This window comes from Xenopus tropicalis, chromosome 6, assembly GCF_000004195.4.
Source record: "Xenopus tropicalis strain Nigerian chromosome 6, UCB_Xtro_10.0, whole genome shotgun sequence".
In the NCBI taxonomy this organism is placed as follows: Eukaryota; Metazoa; Chordata; class Amphibia; order Anura; family Pipidae; genus Xenopus; species Xenopus tropicalis.
Window position 1 is genome coordinate 88,273,742 of NC_030682.2, and position 27,106 is coordinate 88,300,847.

General features: G+C 36.8%; 1 protein-coding gene across 4 annotated transcripts in view; it reads left to right on the plus strand.

Moving 5' to 3' along the window:
- The window catches only part of fars2 (phenylalanyl-tRNA synthetase 2, mitochondrial), a 203,594-nt gene that overhangs the window by 25,480 nt on the left and 151,008 nt on the right, over positions 1-27,106 (plus strand). For 3 of the 4 annotated variants that reach the window (XM_031903831.1, XM_031903828.1, XM_031903829.1), the window contains one exon: positions 19,427-20,040. In XM_031903831.1, coding sequence (XP_031759691.1) covers positions 19,427-20,040 — 614 coding nt within the window. Of the gene's footprint in view, positions 1-15,115; positions 15,158-19,426; positions 20,041-27,106 lie in introns of those variants that run through there. The other variant, XM_031903830.1, reaches the window with a different exon arrangement.

Genomic DNA, 27,106 nt, shown 5'->3' on the forward strand with positions numbered 1-27,106 from the left:
GAGCATGCATGTGGATCAATGGGACCAGCTGTGCTGCTATATAATAGTTTTGTAATTGTGGGACACTCAAGGTCTTGGTCAGGTCTTGATCCGGAATAGGAATTGGTAATGTTCTAAACAAGTAAAGTATCTTAGGTAAAAGGGTCATTTTAAAGGCATGGATTCTCCCAAACCAAGATAAGTCCATTTTGGACCATGATTGTAAGTTTTCTCCCACCATATCCCAAAGTTGTGGGTAGTTATGTTGGTATAAGGTTGATGTGTGGGATGGAATATTAACTCCTAGGTAGTGTATAGTCGAATTTTGCCATTTAAAGTCAAAGTTTAGTTTCAATAGTTTGATGTATGTTGTGGTAGGGTTATGATTAGGGCTTCTGATTTGTTGTGGTTTATGGTTAGTCCTGATATGTTCCCAAATGTGTCTAGTAAATGGATTAAGTTGGGTAGGGAAGTTAATGGTTTTGTTATGGTCATTAGTATGTCGTCTGCATAGAGGCATTGTTTGTGCATTGTTTGTCCAATTTGAGTGCCTGTGATGTTCTTATCTTGTCTAATAAGTTCAGCTAAAGATTCAATTGCTAAAACGAACAGAATAGGAGATAAAGGACATCCCTGTCTGGTTCCCCTTTCTATAATGATCGGGTTCCCTTGGTATGGGCCCCATTTCGGAATAGCTTTGGGGAAACGGTACAGGGATTTTAGAATTGCAATAAAGTGAGGTCCTATACCCCATTTATTAAATATAAAGTATAGGTAGCCCCATGAAATAGTCAAACGCCTTGTGGATATCAATAGATAGTAACATTCCTTGTTGTTTTGTAGTCTGAAAATTGTGTATGAGTTGTAGGGTTCTTTTTATATGGTCGGAATTTGTCTGTTAAGAATAAAACCTGTTTGATCCGAGTTAATCAGACCAGGGAGAAATTTATTGAGGTGATCTGCTAAGATTTTTGTTAGTAGTTTAATATCGATATTCATTACCGATATTGGTCTATAGTTTGCGCATTAAAGGTGGTCCTTCCGAGGCTTCGATATAAAGGACAGTTGCTCCTTTAGTAATTCTTTTTTTTTAATAATCTGATTGTGGGTTTTTTTGCCTGAAAATTTTTTTTATGGTGATACTGACATGAAAAAACTACTTTTTAAATTATCATTCTACATACAAAGTTACCTATAGGTCATGTTGATCCTTTTTTGCCGATATGACTGCTTTTATAAGCTTTTTATATAATTGCTACTTTAAGTTCTTAAACCTGACTGTTTTGCCAACCTGACTGTCCCTTCTCAACCTGGTTATAGCTTCTAATGCTAATGGATTAGTGCTGCACAAATATGGCCCCCTCATAGAGGAACATGGGGGATCAGACAGGGAATGAAAAAGCATCAGGAAATAATTTTATGGCAACATTATAAAGCTCATGCAAAGACAATGTTATGATAGATGTAAAAAAAGATTTCATTTCTGGTGTCAGTATCTCTTTATTGCCATTGTGAATAGTGTATTTACACCCTGTTCTAAATTATTATGCAAATGATATTTTTCTCATTTACCAAAACAATTGATGTAAATAACAGTCAGCATAATTCTCACGTTATCAACTATTAAGAGTACAATTCAAATTTTATTGAACAAACCTCCTAATGATAACAGTATTCTTTTTAAGAATGAAAAACTTACAATGTACTGTTCCAAATTATTACGCACAGTAAGTTTAAAAACACTTTATAGGTTGTAAAGAACTGAAAATTGTCATTTGTTGCAGCATATTTACTGAGATCAAAAGCTATTTCAATCAAACTTTTAACAACGTGGGACTCCAGAGGTACCAGCAGCTTCAAATATCTGTTTGCTGCTATGTAATGGCATTTTAGCAGCTGCTTTCTTGATCCGATGCATGGATCTGGCAGAAATATTTGCATAATAATTTGGAACAGTGCATTGTAAGTTTTTTATTCTTAAAAGAAATACTGTTATCATTACGAGGTTTCTTCAATAAAATTTGAATTGTACTCTTAATAGTTGATAACATGAGAATTATACTGACTGTTATTTACATCAATTATTTTGGTAAATGAGAAAAATATCATTTGCATTATAATTTGGAACAGGGTGTACTAATTGCACTAAACAATTATATTAAATTAAAATATTGAAAGTTTTAAAAAAAAAAAAAAAAAAAAACATTGATTTTCGTGGTTTTATTAGATTTTATTGCATTGTTCTCTGTTACTTGTTTGTGCCCATGGAAATTTTGTCTGCTATATATCCATTTGGGTGCCTCCAAATAGATTGGTAAATGTATGCATATTGGGCATGAAACTGTTCAGCAGACCCCTGAAATTCTTATTTAGAATGTTTGATGTTGGTACAATATTTTCTAGGGTCTCCGTACTGTTAGAGGGTCTTACGGCACATAATACAAATACCGGATACTTATATTGCAGCAGCTAGAGTGTCAGATGTGAAAATTCATGTGCAATATATTCATTGGGTGCCTCTGTATGCCACATAGTTTGATAAATCTGTGCATATTTGGCATCAAACTGTTCAGTAGATTCCTTTTATATATATATATATTATTATTATTAACATGTATTTATAAAGCGCCAACATATATATATATATATATATTTTTTTTTTATTTTATTTTTTTTTTACCCATTTTTGAGGTGGCAGAATGTGTATTTTCTGAAAATATGAGGTTTTTTTGTGCGTTGACTAAATTATTTGCCACTTTTACCACACATAAATTAGGTGGTGTAATTTTTGGTATAAGAAATAAATGGCATCAAATATGTTTGCAAATATGTCTACAAATGCCAGATACATTGGTAATCTTATGCACAATGGGTATCAAACTGTTCGACTCCGTAATTTGGAGTAGAAAGACATGGGTACCCATTTCAAATTTACCCACGTGTTATTTTCAACATTATATGGTTTTGGGGGGCCAATGTATTTATTTGTGTTTTTTACCCCAGAAACAATGCAGTAAATGCATTTTTAGTAGCTGAAGTAATCTCCCCTGGAATTTGTATGCACTAACTTCCTTTTGGGGTCTCTAAATGCCAAATACTTTGTTAATCCTATGCACAATGGACATCAAACTGTTCAGTTGACCCTTGGCTTTAATGTTTAGGATGTTTTTTTTTCTTGGTGCCTAATACTCTGTCAGTGATAGAATGCTTGAAAGTTGAAGATTTGAGGTGATTTTCAGGTATTTCATCAAAACAGCCAATTTTGGAAAAGCATTGCAACTCCGTAGTTTGATGTAGAAAGACATGGGGACCCATTTTGAATTCCCCTGAATGTGTACTTTCTAAAAATATATGGTTTTGGGGGTGGATGTATTTTTTTATTGTGTTTTTACCCCACAAAAATACAGTACATGTGTTGGATTTTCAGTTGCTGAAATGATTGCCAGGGCAATTTGTATGCAATAACTTCATTTTGAGGTCTCTAAATGCCAGATACTTTGGAGATCCTAAGCACAATGGGCATCACACTATTCAGTGGGCCCTTGACTTTTATATTTAGGATGTATTTTCTTGGTACCTAATGCGATTTGGGAGATAAGATGCTTAAAAGTGGAAGCACTGAGGCAATTTTTTAGAACGTTCATACATTGTTATAGAAACTGCTAAGTTCAGAAAAGCATTGCTGTTTTCATCTTAGGAGTAGAAAGACATGGTTACTCATTTTGGATTTGGCAGAATGTGTAGTTTTCAAAAATTTATACTTTCCTGGGTAAACCTAATTTTCCAGGATGTTTGGCTTTGGAAGTATGCCATATTCTGGTGTAGTGCTTTGAAAATTTGGTAATTTACTGCTGGAATCTATAGAAAAAAAATATCCCAAAAAGTATTATTTTTTTGGTATTTAGAGCTCTAAATCTTGTTTCAGAAGTGGAGATACACAAAAACTCAGTGAAGTGTAAGATTGCTTTAGATTATTCTCTCTACAAATTTGTAAACAATATTTTAAACAGAAGGGTGAGCTGAAATTAAAAGTTTAGTAGCATTTATAAGCATGAGAAATTCAAATACCTTGGGGATTTGTCTAATGATCGATCATTGTATCCTCTTCAATGAGCAGAGGCTTCATGCCACCAGAAAAGGATGTGAAGCGGGCAAGCTGTCATCTATAATAGCTTATGGCCAATCAAATGCAGAATCTGAGAATTTCAGATTTGTTGAAAGGTTACTATCTTCTTTCCTATCTGCTCTTAAGCATTGTCTATTCTTGTTTGATGGATGGGAACTTATGCTTTTACATACTCATTCTCCTCTCTTGGCAGATTTTTTTGGTGTTTTAAAGAAACTTAAATCTCCACAAAAATAACATTTTTACTTTAAATGTATATGCCATCGTACATTATTTTCTCATTCAATATTTTCTCTTGAAAATCATCACAGAACGTTTTTCATGCAAATATGTCACAGACTGTTATTTCACATCAGATAGAAATGCTAAAGAAACCTGCTCATCTCCGCACAATAATACCTTTGTGAAGAACAGAATAAAACCTTTCATCTAGCCAGTTTAGAAAACAGAGTGTACTATTCTTTTCACTGTACTGTTTTAATCAAATAGTTGTTATTGGATGATTTTTCTGTTCCAATTTAATGATAAAAAAGTATTTGGTGCTGATATTAAGTAGCTCTAAATATGTTTTTGTTGATAGTAATATTGGGCTATTCTAGTGTTTAAATGTCTTATGTAGTTTTTAGAACTAGTGTTTAAATTACAAAAAAAACATCCAAGCATTCTAAATAATAGGTTTGATATATGTTGTTTTAAAAGCTTTCTAACACCAAGATGAACAAACATGAATGCTACGCATTCGGCCAAATCCAGATCTACAAAGAGTAGCAATGTTCTAGAGGCTGTTACTGCAGCAATGGAAAGATCAGCTCCATATTTATATCATAAGTTTGGGAATGGGATGTTGCACGGGCAGGTGTCTGGATACTTTTGGCCAAATAGAGTACATTTCAGTTTAGTTGTGTGTTGCCAAAAGTATGCACTACATGTTGTGCCAGATTATTCCCTTTGGCTGTCTATATCTTCTAAATGAAGATATAGGTTAACCTAGGTTAGGTATGGATTATCATGTAAAATAAATATGTTCCTCTACCTGAATGCTATTCAGTCGGGCTTATTTTTTTTTTTTTTTTTTTTAAATGCATATTTGCTATATCCCATGCCATGGCATTATATTCTATTGTATTCTTACCCTAACTATTAATATACCTCATTTAAATGCCTTCTTATTTTTTTGTGGGGAACGTAAAGGAAACTGTTGTATCATATACAAGTATGGGATCCCTTATCTGGAAACCCATCATCTATAAAGCTCTGAATTACGGAAAGCCCATCTCCCATAGACTCCATTTTAATCAAATAATTCAGAATTTTGAAACTGATTTCCTTTTTCTCTGTAGTAATAAAACAGTACTTGATTCCAACTAAGATATAAATAATCCTTATTGGATGCAAAACAATCCTATTGGGTTTAATTAATGTTTTATTGATTTTTTAGTAGACTTAAGGTATGGAGATCCAAATTACGGAAAGACCCCTTATCCAGAATACCCTTGGTCCTGAGCATTCTGGATAACAGGTCCTATACCTGTATACTGAATTTACTACACTGCCCAGATGTTCAGCACCCCTATAATAATAATGATCCAGCCCTTCAAATTTCTCTTACCATCTTGGATTCTGTTAGGAGTGTCAGTGACACTCACATGGTCAGTGCATTCTGGGCAGCTGTAAAGCTAAGCTTAGGGTTGTCACAGTTTATCAAGCAGAAAATGAGCTATGCCTGTCATATAAACGGATGCTGCAGGCCTGATTATTAACTTCTGATGCAAATAGTACTGTTAACAGAGCTGCCATTTATTATAAATTACATATATATACAGTGTATAGTCTGTCTGTCCCTAAGCTCAGGCAACTGACAGCAGCACAAAGCATGTACTGTTAATCATCAAAAAAGGAGACAGGGAACTTCTTTGGAGGCACAGGTGTTTAGTGCTTAAGAACTGTGGTCATCTTCGGTTGCTACAGAACCCAAACATAAACTGCTGCATTTCTACTTCTTTGTTAATCTTAATTTCTCCTAAAAATGCTTAAAGTGAAACCTTTGGTCTTTATAACTAAAAATGTGTTGACTGAACACATGCATATAATTAAAGTTTCCCTTCCTTTTCTTATTTGTGGGATTTGTTTTTTATAATGCAAACAAAATTAGACAGTCTCATCTAAACTATTGATCATTATTTAGCAGACCTTCCTTCTTCAGGGTCAAAAAGTGAACTTTAAATGGAAAGCAATCAGCTTCTGTTCAATTTGATTTAATGATTATATTCTGCTTCCCAGCAAATGACAGAGAGAAGAACTCAAGAAAAGGAAGGATTCACTAGAGAAGCCACTTTGTATGCAAACTCTGAAATGCAGTAAATTAAATGCCAAAAAAGATGCTAGGAATTTGACATAACCTTTTAGCATCTAGTCAGCTATCAAAAACTGCTCTCCGCCCCCTCCCCTTGCTATTACACTATCTAATTTGTCACAATTATGTGAGATACATTTGAATTTATCGTGATGGGTCATTTTTCCACTTGTCCTAAAAATGTCATAGAAATAATTACTATTGCATCTTGTTACATGCTGGTTAAGTATATTTAGCAAATTATTGTAAGAGGGAGTTTTTCATAACATTGTTTTACACAGCTTAAAGCAAAATGAAACATTGTGATAGTCATGTCATAATCATGAACAGCTTCACTGGCAACCTGATTATTGATTGCAAGAGCTTTCAGGACAAATTACCGGAGTTATACAGTAATAAGACTATAATTATAATATTTAATTTCTAGCAGGGAATGGTTTCATGTATAAAGGTTTATTGGCTAACCATCTATCATTCATTACTAATGAATATTACTACATGTTTATACCTTTGTTGTTTTCTCCTTATTTATGTTAAAGGTTTAACCAACTGAAATTACATATTGTTTCACCAAAATATGTAGCCAACATATAATTATGATCTTTAATAATACATTTTAACATGTTTAATTCAAGGTAATGACTGCATCAATGTCCAGTGAGGGACATCACTGAGAGAATGGCTTTAATCACGCTAAGCTAGAATAGATAGGGGTGCTTGGGAACAGCAGACCAGTTAATTGCTGTCACCTCTTTAAATGCAGACCTATTGTAATTGTGTATGGTTATGCAAAGACAGCTGTATCAGCCTTTAGAGTAAGGCTAAACTACACAGGTGATTTTGTTCAGATAAAATATGACCCACACAAACTAGATATACAACAGCACACTACTGCAAGACATTTTGAGGGGCCCTACAAAATCTGATCCCCACAGCTGTAATGTAAGTCAGATCAGAGTAAGTCAAATGGGGTCTTTTATTCCTGCATCTACATCCGACAGTCAGTGTTTGTTAATGAGGAGAAGAAAAGGGGTTTAGGACACCATCAGCTTTTATGTCGTCATGGGTCCTTCTACTCTTATTATCTGAGAGAATACTATACAATATTATCATACTACTCTGTCAACTTACACATTTTCATTATGTATTTGTTAGCCGAGTCAAATTTAAAGCATATATACTTTTGATACATATATATATATCAATTTTCATTAGTCTTAATGAAATAGTTCACGTGTACAGGTACAGGACCTGTTATCCAGAATGCTCGGGACCAAGGGTATCTCCATACCTTAAGGGGCCTATTTATTACAACAGGTACGAAATACAAAAAATTTGTATTTGATCATACTGTGCGTACTTTCTGCAACTTTTTCGTACTTTGCGTCAAAATTTGTGCAACAAAATTGTATTGTCATGCCAAGTACGAAAGTTTCGGATTCATTCAAGCTTCGGTATCGTGACTTTCCTTGGGCCAGGTTGGAGCTGCAGAGTGCCATTGAGTCCTATGGGAGGCTTCCAAAAACATGCACAGAAGGATCAAAGTCAGAAAGGTTTTCCCACTTTCGTGACTTTCGGATCGCCAATACAATATTATAGTGACGAATACGATTTTTTCATAAGGATTTCTGTGATATCTGCGATCATCAGAAATAATCGTATTTAATCTGAATTTTTACCATTTCGGGATTCAAATTCATACTTTAATGAATAGACCCATAAGTCTACTAAAAAATCAATAAAACATTAATTACCGTATTTTTCAGACCATAAGACGCACCGGACCATAAGACGCACCAGTTTTTAGAGAAGGGAAATGAGGAAAAAAAGATTCTGAAACAAATAGTGTCCTAAAATATTTTATGTGCATTAAAACCCAACCTGTACCAGCAGCACCCAACATATTGCCCCCCCATCTGTACCAGCAGCACCCAACATATTGCCCCCCACCTGTACCAGCAGCACCCAACATATTGCCCCCATCTTTACCAGCAGCAGCAATCAAGAATTGCCCCCATTTCCTGTAAAAGCAGCCTACCTGCTCAGGCCTCAGGATGGTTTTCCGCGCCGCACCACAGCGCCTCTGCCCCTCTGGCTGCCTTAGTTTGATATAGCCTACAGATATACTTTAAAAAAAGGTTTTTACTTGCCCGTGTGGTCTCTGTGCAGGGCCCTCCTCTATGTACTGGCGCTTAGCTCTGGCGCTGTGCGCATGCACAATGACGCGCATGCGCTAAGCGCCGGTATATAGAGGAGGGCCCTGCACAGAGACCACACGGGCAAGTAAAAAACCTTTTTTTAAAGTATATCTGTAGGCTATATTTGGACCATAAAACGCAGGGACTTTTTCCCCCCACTTCTGGGGGAAAAAAAGTGCGTCTTATGGTCTGAAAAATACGGTAAACCCAACAGGATTGTTTTGCCTCCAATAAGGATTACTTATATCTTAGTTAGGATCAATTACAAGGTACTGTTTTATTATTACAGAGAAAAATGAAATCAGTTTTAAAATTCTATATTATTTGATTATAATGGAGTCTATGGGAGACGGGCTTTCCGTAATTTGGATCTTTCTGGATAATGGGTTTCCAGATAAGGGATCCTATACCTGTATCTGGAAACATCTGATTTAGTAGATATGTGAATTCTAGTTTGGCAATTTACTGAAGTTGCGGGTTTTTGAAACTGAAACAGGTGTTTGTGGAGGTGTGACACCTGTTTTACTTGCACCCAGGGCAATTTAAAAAAAAAAACCCTTACATAATTCTGCTTATGTTGAAAAAATGTATGCTTAATTTTTTTTTTTTACTTAATCATTGCCCATGATACATGCACCCCCTCTGCCACCCACCTGTCACACCACAACCCCAGGATTACAACAATTTGTGGAAAGAAATACCCGCTTTCAAATATTTTTATATTTTTGCTTTATTAATAACTTTGGCAACAAGGTTAATTTGAAAAGATCGTCAAGATGGCAACACTTCACCAAACCCCCTTCCCCCCAACTTGCACCACACAACCCTCTTCACCCCCCTCCGGCTGTGGCTGCAGTACAGGTATGGGACTCGTTATCCAGAATGCTCGGGACCTAGGATTTCCCAGATAAGGGGTCTTTCTGTAATTCGGATCTCCTACCTTAAGTCTGCTAAAAAATTATTTAAACAGTAATTAAACCCAATAGGATTGTTTTGGCTCCAATAAGGATTAATTTTCTCTTAGTTGGGATCAAGTACAATGTACTGTTTTATTATTAAAGAGAAAAAGGAAACCATTTTTAAAAATGTGAATTATTTGATTAAAATGGATTTTATGGGAGATGACCTTTCCATAACTTTCTGGATAATGGGTTTCTGGATAAGGGGTCCGATACCTGTACCAGGCACTCCAGTGCAGATGTGGCCAGGCAGAATGCCACCCCAGGACCAGCTCTTTGTAGTTATCCCATAAATCTATATTAGATGGACTCTTTCCAGCCATTGTGGGAGAAAAGCACAATCATTTAATTCGGCTGTGTTGAACATATTTTTATATTGCTACCTTATTGAAACATTTTTAATTTTAAGTATGGTGCTCTTTCAAGGAATATATTAGTCAGGACAGATCAGGATTTAATTTCATACTGTTATGAAAAATGTATCAAATGGCTTTATTCTTGTAATATAAGTCAGTTGGAAAGTGTGTGGTAAGAGATCCATTTTACATAAAATATTAGTGGAATTCCTAATAGAATCAGTACATTCAATAAACCTCAATATTTGGATCGCTGTGAGCAAAGGGGCAAAGTTTATGGACAGTTTCTTTGAAACTACCAACAAAGTTTGCTAGAATGGGGATTACTTAATTATTGGTGCTCAGCAGTAATATGATGTTAATATTTGTGCTGAGAGAGCAAAAAAAAATGTCTTTATGTCTAGTATTTTGGTTTGCATTAAGCCAATTCTGCACAGTAGATGAATCCCTAAACAAAACATTTTGGGGGCATTTACTATTGCTCGATTTTTTCAGTTCAGGTTTTTTGAAACCAGAAACCTGATTTTGTCATGAAAAATTAAATCAATTTTGTGATGGCAGATGTCCCTTTTACAATTGGAAGATCTTTCTTTGCTTTGTAGTTTTAGAGATTTTGCATTTTTTTATGCTAGCTTTTGTGCGACAATATGAAAAAGTTGTGGTTTTCACGTGAGAAACAGAAACAGTTGTGTTTTTTTGCATTTTTAACATAACTTTTTTTGGTCCTGCTTTTATGATTCAGATTTTTTGATAAATGACTGACATTAGTGGAAATGAGTTTAGTAATGATAAAACCACGAAAATCCAAAATGTTAATAAATCCCCCCCCCCCGTAAAAATGATATTAAATGTTAGTGATCAGAATAGAACATCAGCACAAAACTACCTTGAGAAGAGTATTCAGCAGCTGTGTGAAATGGCTGGCCTGTGTCTGGGTGCTTGCAGAGGAGGTCCAACAACCTCCAAATTCTAACTTGGCCAGTACTTGACAACCAGGCACAGGCTAGGCAGATACATTCCCCCTATAAATACGCAATATTGCAGTATGACATAGAAATGTGTTGTTTATATACCGTGTTTCCCCGAAAATAAGACACTGTCTTATATTTTTTTAAGCTCCAAAATATGCACAAGGTCTTATTTTCAGGGGATGTCTTATTTTTCCATGAAGAAGAATACAGGACACATTTATTCCATCACCCTAGGTGGGTGTCTTATTTTCGGGGGGTGCCTTACTTTCCGAGGGGGGTGAAAAATCGGGGGGTGCCTTACTTTCGGAGGATGTCCTATTTTCGGGAAAACAGGGTATATATATAGAGAGAGAATGCATGCAAGTAGGCACTCAAAAAGGCTGTGGATACAGCCGAAACGTTAGTTTGACGTGCTTCCATCAATAAATACTTTCTTTATTTTTATTAAGTCCTGTGAGTGCGGCATCTGATTTGGACTATATATATATATATATATATACATTAAGTTACTATGTTTTTGTAAACTTTATTTATGAGAAGGAATAGCATGCTGTTTAACATCATTACACCTAAAACATAACATAGTTTTAATGTAAACTTGCTCCTAAGGAGTTTTCCACATGTACAGTTGTTTTAAGAGTTAGTATAATGTCACTTTAGGGGGCTGATTTACTTACCCACGAACGGGTCGAAATGAGTCCGATTGCGTTTTTTTCGTAATGATCGGTATTTTGCGATTTTTTCGTATGTTTTGCGATTTTTAGGGATTCTTTACGAATTTTTCGTTACCAATACGATTTTTGCGTAAAAACGCGAGTTTTTCGTATCCATTATGAAAGTTGCGCATTTTTCGTAGCGTTAAAACTTACGCGAAAAGTTGCGCATTTTTCGCGTAAGTTTTAACGCTACGAAAAATGCGCAACTTTTTACGCAACTTTCGTAATGGATACGAAAAACTCGCGTTTTTACGCAAAAATCGTATTGGTAACGAAAAATTCGTAAAGAATCCGAAAAAATCGCAAAACATACGAAAAAGTCGCAAAATGTTCGTTTTCAAGTCGGAACTTTTCCAATTCGGGTCGGATTCGTGGGTTACTAAATCAGCCCCTAAGTATTGGAACGTTTTCTTCTTTGAGTTGTGAGTCCTATATGATTGCAACAAAAATAACATGTAATATGATACATGTATCACTTTGGGGACTGTCTTGAACTTTGGTGTTATATATAGCTCTATTATCAGTTCTTAATCTCAATACCTTGTATCTGTATTTCCTCTTATACTGTTTCCTTTGTCACAATCCGGTGGAGCTACACGAATGGCTTGACTTGACTTTATTCTTTATTTTCTTGTTTCACATTAACTTACGCAGAGAAACTGGCTGGGCGTGACTGTTACAATTTGTAACTAATGTGCTTTTGTGTAACCCTGGCGGAGCCCAATTCATACGTTTTCAATAATCCAATAGCTCTTTTCTCTATAAGTTCCATTCCAGACTGTGTATTCAGCGGTATATATCGCAACATACCTTTACGGTATCGCAACTAACTATGTTAAAATATACATTGGGCAGGGATGACAGAGCGGCCGGTGATGTTCACGGTGATAAACTGTGAATACCCACTCACCGAGTGTCCCCATGCATCCTCCACTTGTTACCCCGTAACTGGATATGGCCACAGAATATAAAGGTGGCAGGGGTAGGAACCTATAGGACCCTGTGGGTGATGGCCCACACAGTCTTTACAGGTACCGCATAATTGTATATTGAACCGGACTGGATTCGGTTAGGACGACACGCGTCCCCGTTACTATAGCAACGCTCACGTAGCTCAACTCCAGAGCGGCCGATTCTAAGGACACCGCTACACAGCACGGAACTTATCTATTACCCAGGGGTGGCTCTACATGACGCGACTAGAGGGTGGCGATCCATTGAGAACTTGCACCCCTCACTACTGTTACTGTTCGATGTTCCCGATTAACAGTCATTTTACCCTACTATGGTGAGTTATAGTTCAGCCGGCGTAAGTTATGTGTTACACTGCGGGGATGCAATTTTACACAATTTTGGTGGGTATCTCCTTTCTATTTCGATCTCCTTGGCTCCTTACTGTGTGTGTTTTTTTACCTTAAGATATCACTGGAAGGTTTTTATTCAATTTATTTTTATTTTGTTTCTGTATGGGAGGGGGAAGCAACGTTCTTGGGTTGTATGACGTCATCAGGTGGTTTTGGCGCCATAATAGGTTTAAATGGTGGATGGAATTTACTGGTTGTTCACTTTGAGAAAGGCTGCAGAAGCAGCCGAAACGTCAGTTGTATGCTGTGAAAATAAATCATCGTTTTCTTCAATTAAGACCTGTGAGTGCAATATTTTTCCTATGCAATGTTTTCTGAACTTTTGATACTGCACCCAGGCGATCATTGTTTACCTAAACGTGAGTGCCAGCTCTCTACAGACTGTTTCTATATATATATATATATATATATATATATATATATATATATATGACCCTGTATTACCTACTTTCTTTTGTCTGTCTATGAGCAGTAGTTCTTGGATCATTAGGTCAGTTATCTTACTGTTGGAGACAATATTTTTGCAGTGGTGTTTAAAGTGATTTATATGGCCAACAGATCCAAGGTGATTCAAATGATAAGACAGGAAAGTATTTCAGTGTATTTTTTTTTCTGTTTGTAGGCTCTCTAATTCTTTTAAACAGGACCATTTACTGTATGTTGGTACAGCTCTTCTAATAACACCATACCTTCTTAGTGCTGGCCCCTTTTGGTAATGTTATACATGTGCCCATTAGAGTGTCACATCATTCATCTTACTGTCAGTTGCCTTTATTGCTCTGTAATTAAACTAGGGATGCACTGTTTTGGAGCTTATGTGTGCCTTAGAGGTCATGGGAGCATTTTTACAGTCAGATTTCTGAATGGTCATTAATGATTATAAAATCACACTGTGCTTTAAAGTGTATTGCTGATGATCTGGAGGCACATTCACTGCTTCTCAACCCTCAGGAAAATACCTTGTGAGTGCTTGCACATATAAACCCATTGCTTAAACTATGGCACATTCCACTTATTTAAACATGAACTGCCCTAGGTTTACCACAGAGGATGTTAAGCTAAATCAGGGTGAGCAAGTACACAAGCAAGGCGACCTGTGGATATCTAAAGGAGAGGGCAGCAGAACATATCAGATGCAGATAGGTATAAGGTAAACCTATAAGGCCATGGGCATATGGTTTTTACCCAGGCAGAGGAACGCAAATGCACATGTGCTCATTTCTGTAGCTCCATTGACCGTCACAGTCTATGACCAAACTGACAATTCTTTAAAAATCATCTTTCAGAAAGTGACAAAAAAAATCTCTTCTTTAGGTAAATTGTGGTGAAAAGAATTTTAAATCCCCCCACTGCTCTCAGCCGTGTGTTTTTTTTCAGCCCAAAAAAGAAACAGATCTGCTCCTGTACGCCGCTCTACTGATTTGCACAGCGTCTGCTCGCTTGTAGTATCTCAGGCTGAGAGCAGCAGAGTCAATGCTCCATGGGGCCTTACCCTTTGGGTTTAAATATAGTTTCCCCACAGTATACCTAAAGAAGAGATTTTTTGTGACTTTCTGTGGGGCCTTACCCTAAGGGAAAAAGTTTAACTTTTTTTTCCTATGAATGTTAATAAATCTGCCTCTATATAAGGATAAAAGCAATTATATATTGATTGATTTACTGTTGAACAGTGAAGAAACTTGTGGTATTAATTATCTGTTTGCATTAATGTCAAGTTGGTATTTAACTCAATTTATATATTAAACATTTAGTCTGTTTTTTTATTCTGCAATTATCTTCATCCTTTTTCACGAGAAACAAATAATGAGCCATATCACTACTGGTTTAAAAACAAAAGCAGCAATTAATATCTTACATGAATTAAAGATGTCATATTCCAAAGTTGTTGCCTAAATTAGTTTTTCTTTGTGGTCATTTTTTAAGAATAAAAAGACTGCTTTAGTGTATACAATCTCATGGTATTTTTCTCACTATCATTTTATCAATAAATAGATTTTTGTTTTGTGCTGCTCTGTCCTTAAATAATTAACTAGGCAGTGAACAGGCAGATCAAATACTGTCCCTGATCACAATATGCAGGCATTTTATTGAAGTTCATCATTATTACACAACAGAAGCGGACTCCAAAATTCAAGGTGATATCTGCATCTAACTTTTAATCTTGAAATGCTTAATGCTGGCTGTAACTGGTTTATAAATAAATCAAGCATTAAAAAATAGTTTCAAAGCTAGTAGCTTACTTTAAAGCCTAGCATGCCACGCAACTTTTAACATCTTATCTAAGCTCTTAAATCAGAATTGCCTTGGCATTGTATCATGTTTAGTTGATTCCTTTGTGCAACCACCAAGCTTTCTTGCATAATTTTCCTGACAAATAGTTCACTCATTAATATTTCACCCATTCCCTTACAAGTCTTAGACACAGTGTGCCCCAGGCAGAGAGTTATGGTACCATCTACAGGAGAATAATCTTAGCTTTTAACTGCTTTGTCAGGACCAATAACATCTCATGTTTAGCTACATGAGGAGGCATTTGCCGCGCGCTACCCTCAGTATAGCAAAGCTTCCTATTGTACTCATATATTCTGTTCTTCTGACTTTTAAACCAGCAGCAATAAAGTTATCATACTAAAGTATATGAATTATTTGTCTCTACAGAGCCTGCTGTGTTTATTGCGCAATTTTGTGCTTCTTCAGCAAAACTGTAAAGCCATCTCACTATTTTATTTCCATCAGATTAGCAGCGTTCATCATAAAAATAAAAGAAGTGATATTTAATCTGTCATGGCCGAACGCTGTGTAAGCGCATAAATTCAACTCATTGACATTATGGTATGTCCCTGTATAATTTCCCCCAGAAACAATAAAACAAACTATATTAAAGGGACTCCTCTACTTGAAACATTAAAAACGCTGCTGCTAGTCCTAGGTTGCTTTAACTATCAAGTGTTAGTTGAGTATGCAGAGCTACCTGGGGATTTCCTATGGTACTACCCATCTTGTTTTTACAGTAGTGTTATAATAAACAAGTTTAAATGTGATTGCAGTATCACTTGAAATATTTTACTAATACTTTACTTTTAGTGGCAGATCTTTAAACATTCTAATTTTATTGCTTTTAGAGTTTTTTTTTAAACTAATTTCCATGAAAAACCAGCATGAACAAATTAAAATTAAAGGTCACAGAATACTTGAATTCCTGAACCACTCACACTTTACAATTGAGGGCTGTGCTCTAATGTCCCAAAAACACATGTACACTACAGATATCACCAGGACATGGTAACTGCCATTTTTCATGCCAAAGGACTTATTACATGATTTTGTCATGAAGGATGTGTGCACTATACTTAAAACCAAATATTTCTTACAACCTGCAGCTAGCCCCTTGAATAGAGAGCTGCCTATGTTGCCTATGTCCATCCAAGAGAGACAGCTGGAGGGAGGCACATAGACATCCTCTAACTTGCACATCATTCAAATGGGCAAGTTAGGAAGCATCAGGAGGCACCAGCTGCAATGTGGCCCTTTTCTTAACATCTGTAATATGACCTTCTGATGCTGTGCGCTGCATCACTGGAGTTTCTGTCTGGAACAAGAAGGGAAGCCCAACTTTCCCTGGGGCACAAGTGTTCATTAGATGAGCACTAAGGGGAACTTTACTGTGATTTGTACAGCAGCTTAGGGGACAGAGGTTATCCTGATAACTTGCTGAGGGATAAGGTTACCGTATATACTCGAATATAAGCCAAGGTACCTAATTTTACCTAAGAAAACTGGAAAAACGTATTGACTCGAGTATAAGCCTAGGGTGGGAAATGCAGCAGCTACTGCTAACAGCTACTATGCACTCCCCTGTGTGCGCCAAGGCACATGGGATTCGAGGCAACAATTTATCACTGCGTGTACTGTTTACATACAGAAAGCATATGATTACGTGCAGCCTTGCATGCAACTCACTTGCCGTTTAGTCTCTAACAGCTCCCATCATATGAAGGCATGCATGCCTCTAACAGCTCTCATCATATGAAGACAGCTCCCATCGTATGCCATTTAGTCTCTAACAGCTCCCATCATATGAAGGCATGCATGTAACTTGCTGGCGTTCGTTGCGCACCTCCCCCCCCCGTGGACGCGCGTACATATTGACACATATAGCAGCCTTATGAAAGTAAAGTTTTAACCTTTCTGACAGCTACAACTGATATTGCCTCTAACAGCTCTCATGAAGACAGCTCCCATCGTATGGCTTTTACTCTCAAACAGCTCCCATCATATGAAGGCAGGCATGTAACTTGCTGACTTTCGTTGCGCACCCCCCTACCCCGTGGACGCACGCGCGCGCCCTTGGGGGGTGTGGATGCAACAAAGCCAGCAAGTTACATCTTCAAATTACCTATATACTCGAGTATAAGCCACATTTTAGGTGCTGAAAAACTCTGCTTATACTCGAGTATATACGGTAATTTTAATACACTCATCAATTGCATTGCTAACAAACTGAGAAAATACTGTACTTTAGTAAGAGATAACTTGATCCATATTAAAGCACTACTGTAATATCCTCTAAAAAATTAGGAATATAGAAGCTTAAATGTCGTTGTTTCGTTAGTAATTGTAGCTTGAAAAGATCCTGATTGGGCCTAATATTGTAAGGCAGACTGCTGTAATGTGCTTTAGTGTGCACCTGCAATTACCAGAGGCGTAACTACAGGGGAAGCAGACCCTGCTTCAGAGGGGTGCAGAAGGTATAGGGGGCCCCATGAGGTACTAAAATTACTTTGCTGTGGCACCCAGTAAAATTTATTTATGCCATTTGCAGTTGCACAGGGATTCCTAAAAAAAGGATTCTGGGAAAAATAACATGGCAAATTTCACAAGAAAAGTGAAGTTTGCACTGTGTGTTAGGTTTATAAATGAGCTTTAAGTGTAGCATTCCTGGGCTTATTAATTCTGTAGCCTCAGCTCTTCTTTAATTGTTTTTTGGTCCCCAACTGTGGCATTCTTGGTTACTTAATAATATGCTTTTATATACCTGTAGCATTTTTGTGGACAGTGCCTAATTTTAAAATGTAGCCAAGAGAGCTTAAAGGAGAATGCATGTCAAAATTTAAAAAGCATACATCCCAATAGTCCTCCTATTGTTTAGTAAAAGCGCCACACTTTTGGCTCACCTAATCAAATATTTACTCCGTCACACTTACTTCACATTTTCTAGAACAGGCAGCCATCTCTAAAAAGGTATTCTCCCTTCCTTTTCCTCCTTGCTTCATACTGCACGTGTTTCATTCCCTCCCCCCCTCCCTTCTGCCAGATCTGCTTCTGATTGGCTGGTGGGCATGTGTAGCTCAGAACAGGAGACAGGATCAAGTTACACACATGCTCAGAGAATAGGAAGGCTGCCGCTGGCACCTACAGGAAAGGAACAGAGATTTCAGTGATGTCACTGTAGTCTTCACACTGCTGTAGGCTGCCAGCACCATATCTCAGAGAAACAAGCAGGGATCTGGGAATTTAGATATGCAGTAAGTACTTAAAGGACAATGAAAGGTTAATATAAATTAAAAGTAAGTCTAAAGGCATTCTTTTTAAGTACTTACTGCATATCTAAATTCCCAGATCCCTGCTTGCTTCTCTGAGATATGGTGCTGGCAGCCTACAGCAGTGTGAAGACTACAGTGACATCACTGAAATCTCTCTCCCCTTCCTGTAGGTGCCAGCGGCAGCCTTCCTATTCTCTGAGCATGTGTGTAACTTGATCCTGTCTCCTGTTCTGAGCAACACATGCCCACCAGCCAATCAGAAGCGGATCTGGCAGAAGGGAGGGGGGGAGGGAATGAAACACATGTGCAGTATGAAGCAAGGAGGGAAAGGAAGGGAGAATACCTTTTTAGAGATGGCTGCCTGTTCTAGAAAATGTGAAGTAAGTGTGACTGAGTAAATATTTGATTAGGTGAGCCAAAAGTGTGGTGTTATTACTAAACAATAGGAGGACTATTGGGCAGTATGCTTTTTAAATTTTGACATGCATTCTCCTTTAAAAAGAATTCCTTTAGACTTTCTTTTAATTTATATTAACCTTTCATTGTCCTTTAAAAATAGCTGCTTTAAACTAATCAAATGCGTTATAAGCATAGCTTTCAATGTATTCTGCATTAGCAGCAAAGCTGATCCTATTTTATAATCTAATAAACCTTCATTAGAGGGGTATGCTATACAGTTATGATGTTCTTTGGTTAAGTAGTATGAGTTTAAACTTGGCTGTGTTAAAACAAAAAAAAAGTTACTTGTTATAGATTTTCTGTCCAGGTTTGGATATTGTTTTACTTTAATTCTGTTTCTTATTTAAGAATTATTTGTCACAAATCTCTTTATTTGAAATTATTTAACTTTTATGATCCTAGGGAATGCAATGCTTCTCCAGACCTTTAGAAGAAATAGCACAGCATTGAGATGCAAGAACAGACTGCAAAGCAAATTCAGTAGATGTTCAAAGCATGGAAGCTTACGAACAATTACATCTGATTATCCTTCAAGCACAAATATACATAATCATGTGCAATTGCTTGGTAGCCTTTATCCTCGGGATGACTATACCAACGTCACTAGTAAAATCCTTTCAAAAGTTGGAAAAAACTTACACAATCAAAAGTATCATCCATTGTGGCTTATAAAAGAAAGGATAAAAGACCATTTCTACAAGGAATATGTAGGGCGCTTTGGAAATCCACTCTTCTCTGTCTTTGATAATCTGTCACCTGTTGTTACAACAGAACAGAACTTTGACAGGTTGCTCATCCCATTGGACCATCCCAGTAGGAAAAAGGGAGACAATTACTACTTGAATCGCTACCATATGCTTCGTGCTCACACATCAGCTCACCAGTGGGACCTTATGAATTCGGGCTTGGATGCTTTTCTGGCTGTCGGGGATGTCTATCGTCGTGATGAGATTGACAGAAGTCATTACCCTGCATTTCATCAGATGGAAGGAGTGTGCCTATTTTCAAACCATACGGTAAATTACGTTATACGGTAATAATTTGTATATTCAGCTGAAAACCATTTACTTAAGCTTGCCACGGGTAAGATGTCACTTTTTATGTTAATGTAGAATAGAGGTTTGTAGATAAGTTTAACTGATTGCTAAAAATGGAAATAATCTAGGCCAGCCAGGAAGTACTACAGGGTTGTTTGCTCCAAAAGACTGTAATAACGTAGTTTGATTTTGTATGTGTGCGTCCATACTGCATATTATATGATCATTCAGTGAGCTTAGTTAGAATTTAGAGTTTTTAAAATTTTATATTCAAAAATCATCCTTATATGCAGCCTTTGAAAGAGTTTTTTATTGTTTTAGATCATAAATCCCATGAAGTATGTTGACATTAGATATTTTTGGAGGATGTGAGCATCTTTGTGCCTTAGCTGGTTTTGTGTGCTGGGTTTTAAATAATATTATTTCTAATAAGTGTTTCATGATGAACATGACATCAGTCATTGTCAATAAGCTCCTGACTGCATTAATATAATGGAATTTAATATCTTGGAAAGGTGAAGGAGTAAAAGACTTTACTTGATGTCATGTTTCTCACTGCACTATATAACCATTTAACATGTTCTTTCATCAGCAGAAGCATAGTAGTTATCACCACCCTGTGTATTGATCTGATGCCAGCAAGCAATGCTGAGGCTTACTACTCAAAGTCAGTAAGGCAACATTCAATTACGCCAACAGAAAACAAGGTAGCAAACATATCCATTGCATCTGTTTAATATTCCATGATCAAAAGATCTTAGCACAGGACTAATGATTGTATAATTGAATGAGATGCGAATCATTTCAAATGGGAAAGAGGAAATAAAAATTAGACTGGGTAATGAAATCTAAGGTACGAAAGGGATGTGAGGGGAAATATGGGAGGTAATGTATTTATGTATCCAGTTCAATATAAATTAAAAGCAGTTAGGACACTGCAGCAAAGGGCCATACTCATTTACATTTGTTGTTCAAACTAATTGTAATGAAAGTGTCTGTTTTTCCTATTTTTTTGTGCTTAAAATATTTGACTTTGAGTTATGATTCAAAAAATTGAATGTCTGCTATTTATTAAGTGCAAAAAAACTGAAAACTCGAATGTAAAAATTTGTCATCTAAAAGCTTGTGAGTTTCTGTTGAAGTCAATAGGAGTTGTCATAGGCGAAGCCAAGCTATATTCCCAAACTCAAATTTTTCGAGTTTTTAGAGCTCGTAAACTCAAGAAATTCGAACGAGTTTTCCTTAGTACTAGAGGAGTACTCTAGTTTATATCATTTGTACAATTCTCATACATCTTATTATAAAAATTAGGTAATTATTCTTTCTGCAATTGCCTTCAATGCTTTGTCCCATGGTTTGGAAGAAATAGTTTATCATGTGCTATGAAACTGCTTTAAAGGAAAGCAAAACCCCCATCCTGAATTTTTAACTGATAGCCTCCCTTGCCCCAACCCAAATTGTACTGGACTTCACAAGGCCATAATTGACAATTGCTGTTTAGTAAACAGAAACCGTATCTGACTTGGCCAAATATGAAGGCTAGAGCTGGGCGGTATGACCAAAAATTTATATCACGGTATTTTTCAAAATTATATCGGTGTCACAGTATTTGACGGTATTTTTTTTTTCCATGCATGATTAGGTGTTAACCCAATTTCCTAATAAATTAGAAAATAATTACTGCAGTATTGAAAATCAGAGTCAGGCAAGCGAAGGATCGGCAACAGAAAGTCGTAAGGTAAATCAGGCAGGCTTAATTTCCCAGGCAAGGCCGTAGACAACATAGCACAGGAGGAGGCGTTTGATAGCTTTAAATACCCCCCACACATGCGCAGAACCGGCGCCGTCGGCTCGTAACGGACGTGCACGATTTGACATGTACGTGCACTTTGACGCACACGCACCTGGACGCGTGTGCGCAACGTCCCGCGGACAACGGGACGCGCGAGACGGGTGAGTACTCTGACACCCCGGTATTGCGGTATCTGAAAAATGAATATACTGTAGTTTTAAAAAAAAACACACCGGTATTCGGTATTAAACGGTATATCGCCCAGCCCTAATGAAGGCATCCAATTACGCTGCGCAAATCTTATTCTGTCATTACCAGAGGCCCAGGGCCTATTCAGCCCTGGCACTGATGTGTCTTGACTGGGTCAAGCAGATCTCTGTGCTGGGCTATGAGAATAAGGATGAGGATTTTGTTCTTTATTTCATTCTCAAATAATTTTTCTTTTTTCATTTTTTTGTTTTCAAATAAACTTTTTATGAAAAGTATACAACTACATACATTCTGATAAGGAACATAAGTATTTGAACACCCTGCGATTTTGCATGTTCTCCCACTTAGAAATCATGGAGGGGTCTGAAATTCATGCAAGATCTCACCTTGTGGGGTATCACTGATGATAAGAAAGGTGATGAATCAGCCCAGAACTACAAGGGAGGAGCTGGTCAATGACATGAAGAGAGCTTGGACCACAGTTTCAAAGGTCACTGTCGGTAGAACACCATATGCCGTCATGGTTTCAAATTATGCGTTGCACGGTAGGTTCCCCTGCCCAAGTCATCACATGTCCAGGCCGTCTGAAGTTTGGCAATGACCATCTGGATGATCCAGAGGAGGCATGGGAGAAAGTCATGTGGTCAGATGAGACCAAAGTAGAACTTTTTGGTCTAAACTTCACTTGCCGTGTTTGGAGGAAAAATAAGGATGAGTTGCATCCCAAGAAAACCATCCCTACTGTGAAGCATGAGGGTGGTAACATCATGCTTTGGGGGTGCTTTCCTGCGAACAGGACAGGACGACTGCACTGTATTAAGGAGAGGATGAATGAGGCCATGTCTTGTAAGATTTTGAGCCACAACCTCCTTCCCTCAGTCAGAGCATTGAAGATGGGTCGTGGCTGGGTCTTCCAACATGACAATGACCCAAAGCATACAGCCAGGATTACCAAGGAGTCGCTCCGTAACAGGCATATCAAGGTTCTGGAGTGGCCTAGCCAGGCTCCATACCTAAATCCAATAGAAAATCTTTGGAGGGAGCTGAAACGCTGTGTTGCTCAACCTGACAGATCTAGAGGAGATCTGTGTGGAGGAGTGGGCCAAAATCCCTATTGCAGTGTGTGCAGACCTGGTCAAGAACTACAGGAACGTTTGACCTCTGTAATTGCAAGCAAAGGCTTCTGTACCAAATATTAACACTGATTTTCTCAGGTGTTCAAATACTTATGTGCAGCAGTGCAATACAAATACATTCTTTAAAAATCATACAATGTGATTCCATGAATATTTTTTTTTAAATGCTGTCTCTCACAGTGGGAATGCACCTACAATGTGAATTTCAGACCCCTCCATGATTTCTAAGTAGGAGAACTTGCAAAATCGCAGCGTGTTCAAATACTTATGTACCTCACTGTAGTATTCATTTATTTGTTCACTTTCTTTAGACTAGACTGAGTACATTGCCACTTTGTAAATAATGCATTGTTAGAATCAGAAAATAAACCACTGAGGTTTACAAAAGCTAATATGAAGGAAAGTATGCAGTTGTACATAACTACTTGGTAAGCACCATATCCTAGAATTCCATTTAGGAACCAACCTCTAGTCCAGCCTCTGAACCATGGTTTTCTTTTCAATGAACTGTATTGGAGTCTGTAAAATGTAAATTAGACTTTCAATTTAATATATTTCCACAAATATTGCTTGTGGAGGATATTCTGCATTTTCTTCTTCTTAAGAAAACAGCAGAACAAATAGGTTTCATTAAAGCTAAGTTTGCAGAAAGACAAAAATTAATTATATTGTAAGGAAGACTGGTACAACTTAAGAGTGTAGCTTAGAATTACATATAATTTATGCTTTTATTCAAAACTAAATTGGACAAGCATTTTATGTTGACCTCCCTCAAAGAAGTTAATGTTACATTTAATACTTCGCTTTGAAATTTAAAAACTTGCTTTTTTTTATAGTTCTAGGACTTGCTGTCTTAATGAATTGACTTTGCACTGTTCACACTTGAGTCCACTTTTGTAAAAAGTAACAGCAGGAATAAAATAAATCAAATAAAATAAATCAATTTCCTAATGAAACCTTCCAACATTTGGTTATTATATAGGCTAATAAAGCCCACACCACTATATGTTAACATAATATTGGGAGCCACAGTCAAACCTTTTTAGTTAAATTTTGGTTCTGGAAAATGACTGGATCACAACATGGGACAACTGTATCAGTGGAATGATGCAGTCCCGACTGGTATGTCACCAAGCTTCACCTAGATATTGGTTGGTTATGTTATAGGTCTGGGCCTGTATATATGCCAATTAGCTGTGACTATTAAAGGACAATGAAAGGTTAATATAAATTAAAAGTAAGTCTAAAGGCATTCTTTTTAAGTACTTACTGCATATCTAAATTCCCAGATCCCTGCTTGCTTCTAATCTCCACGCAATGCCATCCCACCAGCAAGAATGTAAATTGCCAGTGGGGTGGCATACGCGTCGCTACGATTTTCCATTTTCTTCAAGCAAAATGGCATAATGAATGGCCATATAATGTTGCCAATATTTCAGTTGAAAACGAATCAATAAAAAATATGTTTTGATGGTGTCCTACATCAAGAAAAATGAACATTTATTGAAAACAGTTCTTGTAATTGTTAATTTTATCTCTTTTTTTATCTTTTATCCTAGAACAAATCATACTATATAATGTGTTCTAGACACTGCATTTGAGAACAATTTGGTTTTAAATGTTTGTAGGAATACTAGAAAACAACAATTTTTTGTGCCTGTTTTCCTCTCTTCTTTTACCTTCTACAGTGTACATAAAAGTGCACAAAAACAACCATTATACAGTCTAGGTTGTCTTTAGCGAAGATTTTGCACCCCTTATTAAAGGGGTGGTGCACCTTAACGTTAACTTTTAGTATATTATAGAGTGTCATATTCCAAGCAACTTTGCAGTTGGTCTTTGTTATTTATTTTTTATAGATTTAGAATAATTTGCCTTCCATTTCTACATATTTTCAACTTTCCACTGGGGGTCACTGACCCCAGCAGCCAAAAATTATTGCTCTGTGATCTTACAATTTTATTATTGTTACTTTTTATTCCTTATGTTTCTATTCTATTCTGTCCCTCTCCTGTTCATATTCCAGTCTCTCATTTAAACAACTGTCTGGTCCCTAAGGGAAACAAGACCCTAGCAAACAGATAGCTGCTGAAATTCCAAACTAAATCCAATTAACAAAAAGCTAACTGAAAATAACTGAAAAACCACAAAAAAATTAAAATAAAAAAAAAAAATTAAGACCAATTGCAAATTGTATCAGAATTTCAATGTCTATATCATACTAAAAGTTAACTTAAAGGTAAACAACCTCTTGGGTTAAATTATCCTGGAACTGTAGTTTAGCAAAATCATGTATCGCATTTTTGATTCAACATCACTCAGCAAAACTTTTCTCAGTTTCTTCACGATTAATGACCTTGTAGTACTAGAGAGGTGCTTCTGTTAACAGACTGCACTGGTCCAGGATATCTCTGTGTTAGTGATCCTCTTCTTGCTTCTTTTTTCTTTGTGTGGGGGAACATGTGCAGTAAAGTGAAAAGCCGAACTTTTACAAGAAAGCAGGTAGTGAAGAAGGAAGAAGTGGGAAAAAGAGGATTGCTCTGTGGTGGTTGCTTTAAAAACCCCGGGCCAGGGCAATTTTCTGCTAACAGAAGTACTGGCCCTATCAGGTAAGTGAGTACAATCACTGGGGGATGCCTAACACTTGTCTGTCCTTCTCCTTTAATAATAAAGGGGATGGATTAAACGAGAAGTTAAAAACTAATACTAACTACAGATATTAGTATCACAATAGCCTTGGATACTATGCTTGTTCAAGAACTCATCTAGACCCCTCTTAAAGGCATTTAAAAGTATCATGTACGGAGCAATATCAACACTGCTGTTTAAAAAATCATACCTTTATTCAGTCTTCTTAAAAGCATGTTGTGCTCATATAGAACAAAACCATACGCTTGACGCGTTTCGTGGTGTCTCACCACTTTTTCAAAAGCTGCATGGTACATCCATTCCAAAAAACACCCTTTATAGGCAAACATGACTCCTCCCACCCATAATGTTAACCCTTGCAGTACATATAAAAACATTGCACATGATATAAAACTTGATACAAAACTTTCAAATTTATTATACAAAGCTTAGCAGCATCCATCAGCCATTGGCAGATAAAATCCATCATATAAATGTGGATCTATAGGTCTCAATCTAAACCCATATACAAAAATACATATCAAATACCCATATATGAATCCATATCAGATACTCATATATAGATAGTAATCACATACACATACCCATCTATCAATAGAAACAGGTTAATTCCCACTCTCTGTTCATACCTCCTAATGACTCTATGGTACCCAGCTGATAGATCCAAAATGCTTCTCTACGTAACAGCCTATTCTCAAAATCCCCTTTCCTTATATTAAAACCACATGAGTCTATAATCTGAAAGTAAAAATCCATATTCCCTCCATGTTTATCCAGGGAATGTTTAGCTATAGCAGATTTAGTATCCCCTCTAACCATGGCTGATAGATGCTCCAAAATACGTTCACACACTTTACGGACAGTTTTGCCTACATACTGGGCTCCACATTTACAAGTAATCAAATATATCACCTTATGAGAAGTACAATTAAAGTACTGTTTAATAGCATATATTTTCCCAGTATACATACTCTTAAATTCTCTAGACACCTTTATATATTGACATGCTTTGCATCTTTTTCTCCCACAATGATAGTTCCCATTGTTTTTAAGCCAAGAAGAACTATTCATTTGTTTAGAAACATATAGACTCCGAGAAAGTTGAGATGCAATATCTCTATCTTTCTTATAGACAAATGAAGGTTTCTTATCTAAAATAGTAGCCAGCACAGGATCCTCTAACAAAATTCCCCAATACTTCATAATACTCCGTTTAATATGATGTGAATCATTATTGTAAGTCATACACATCCGTATT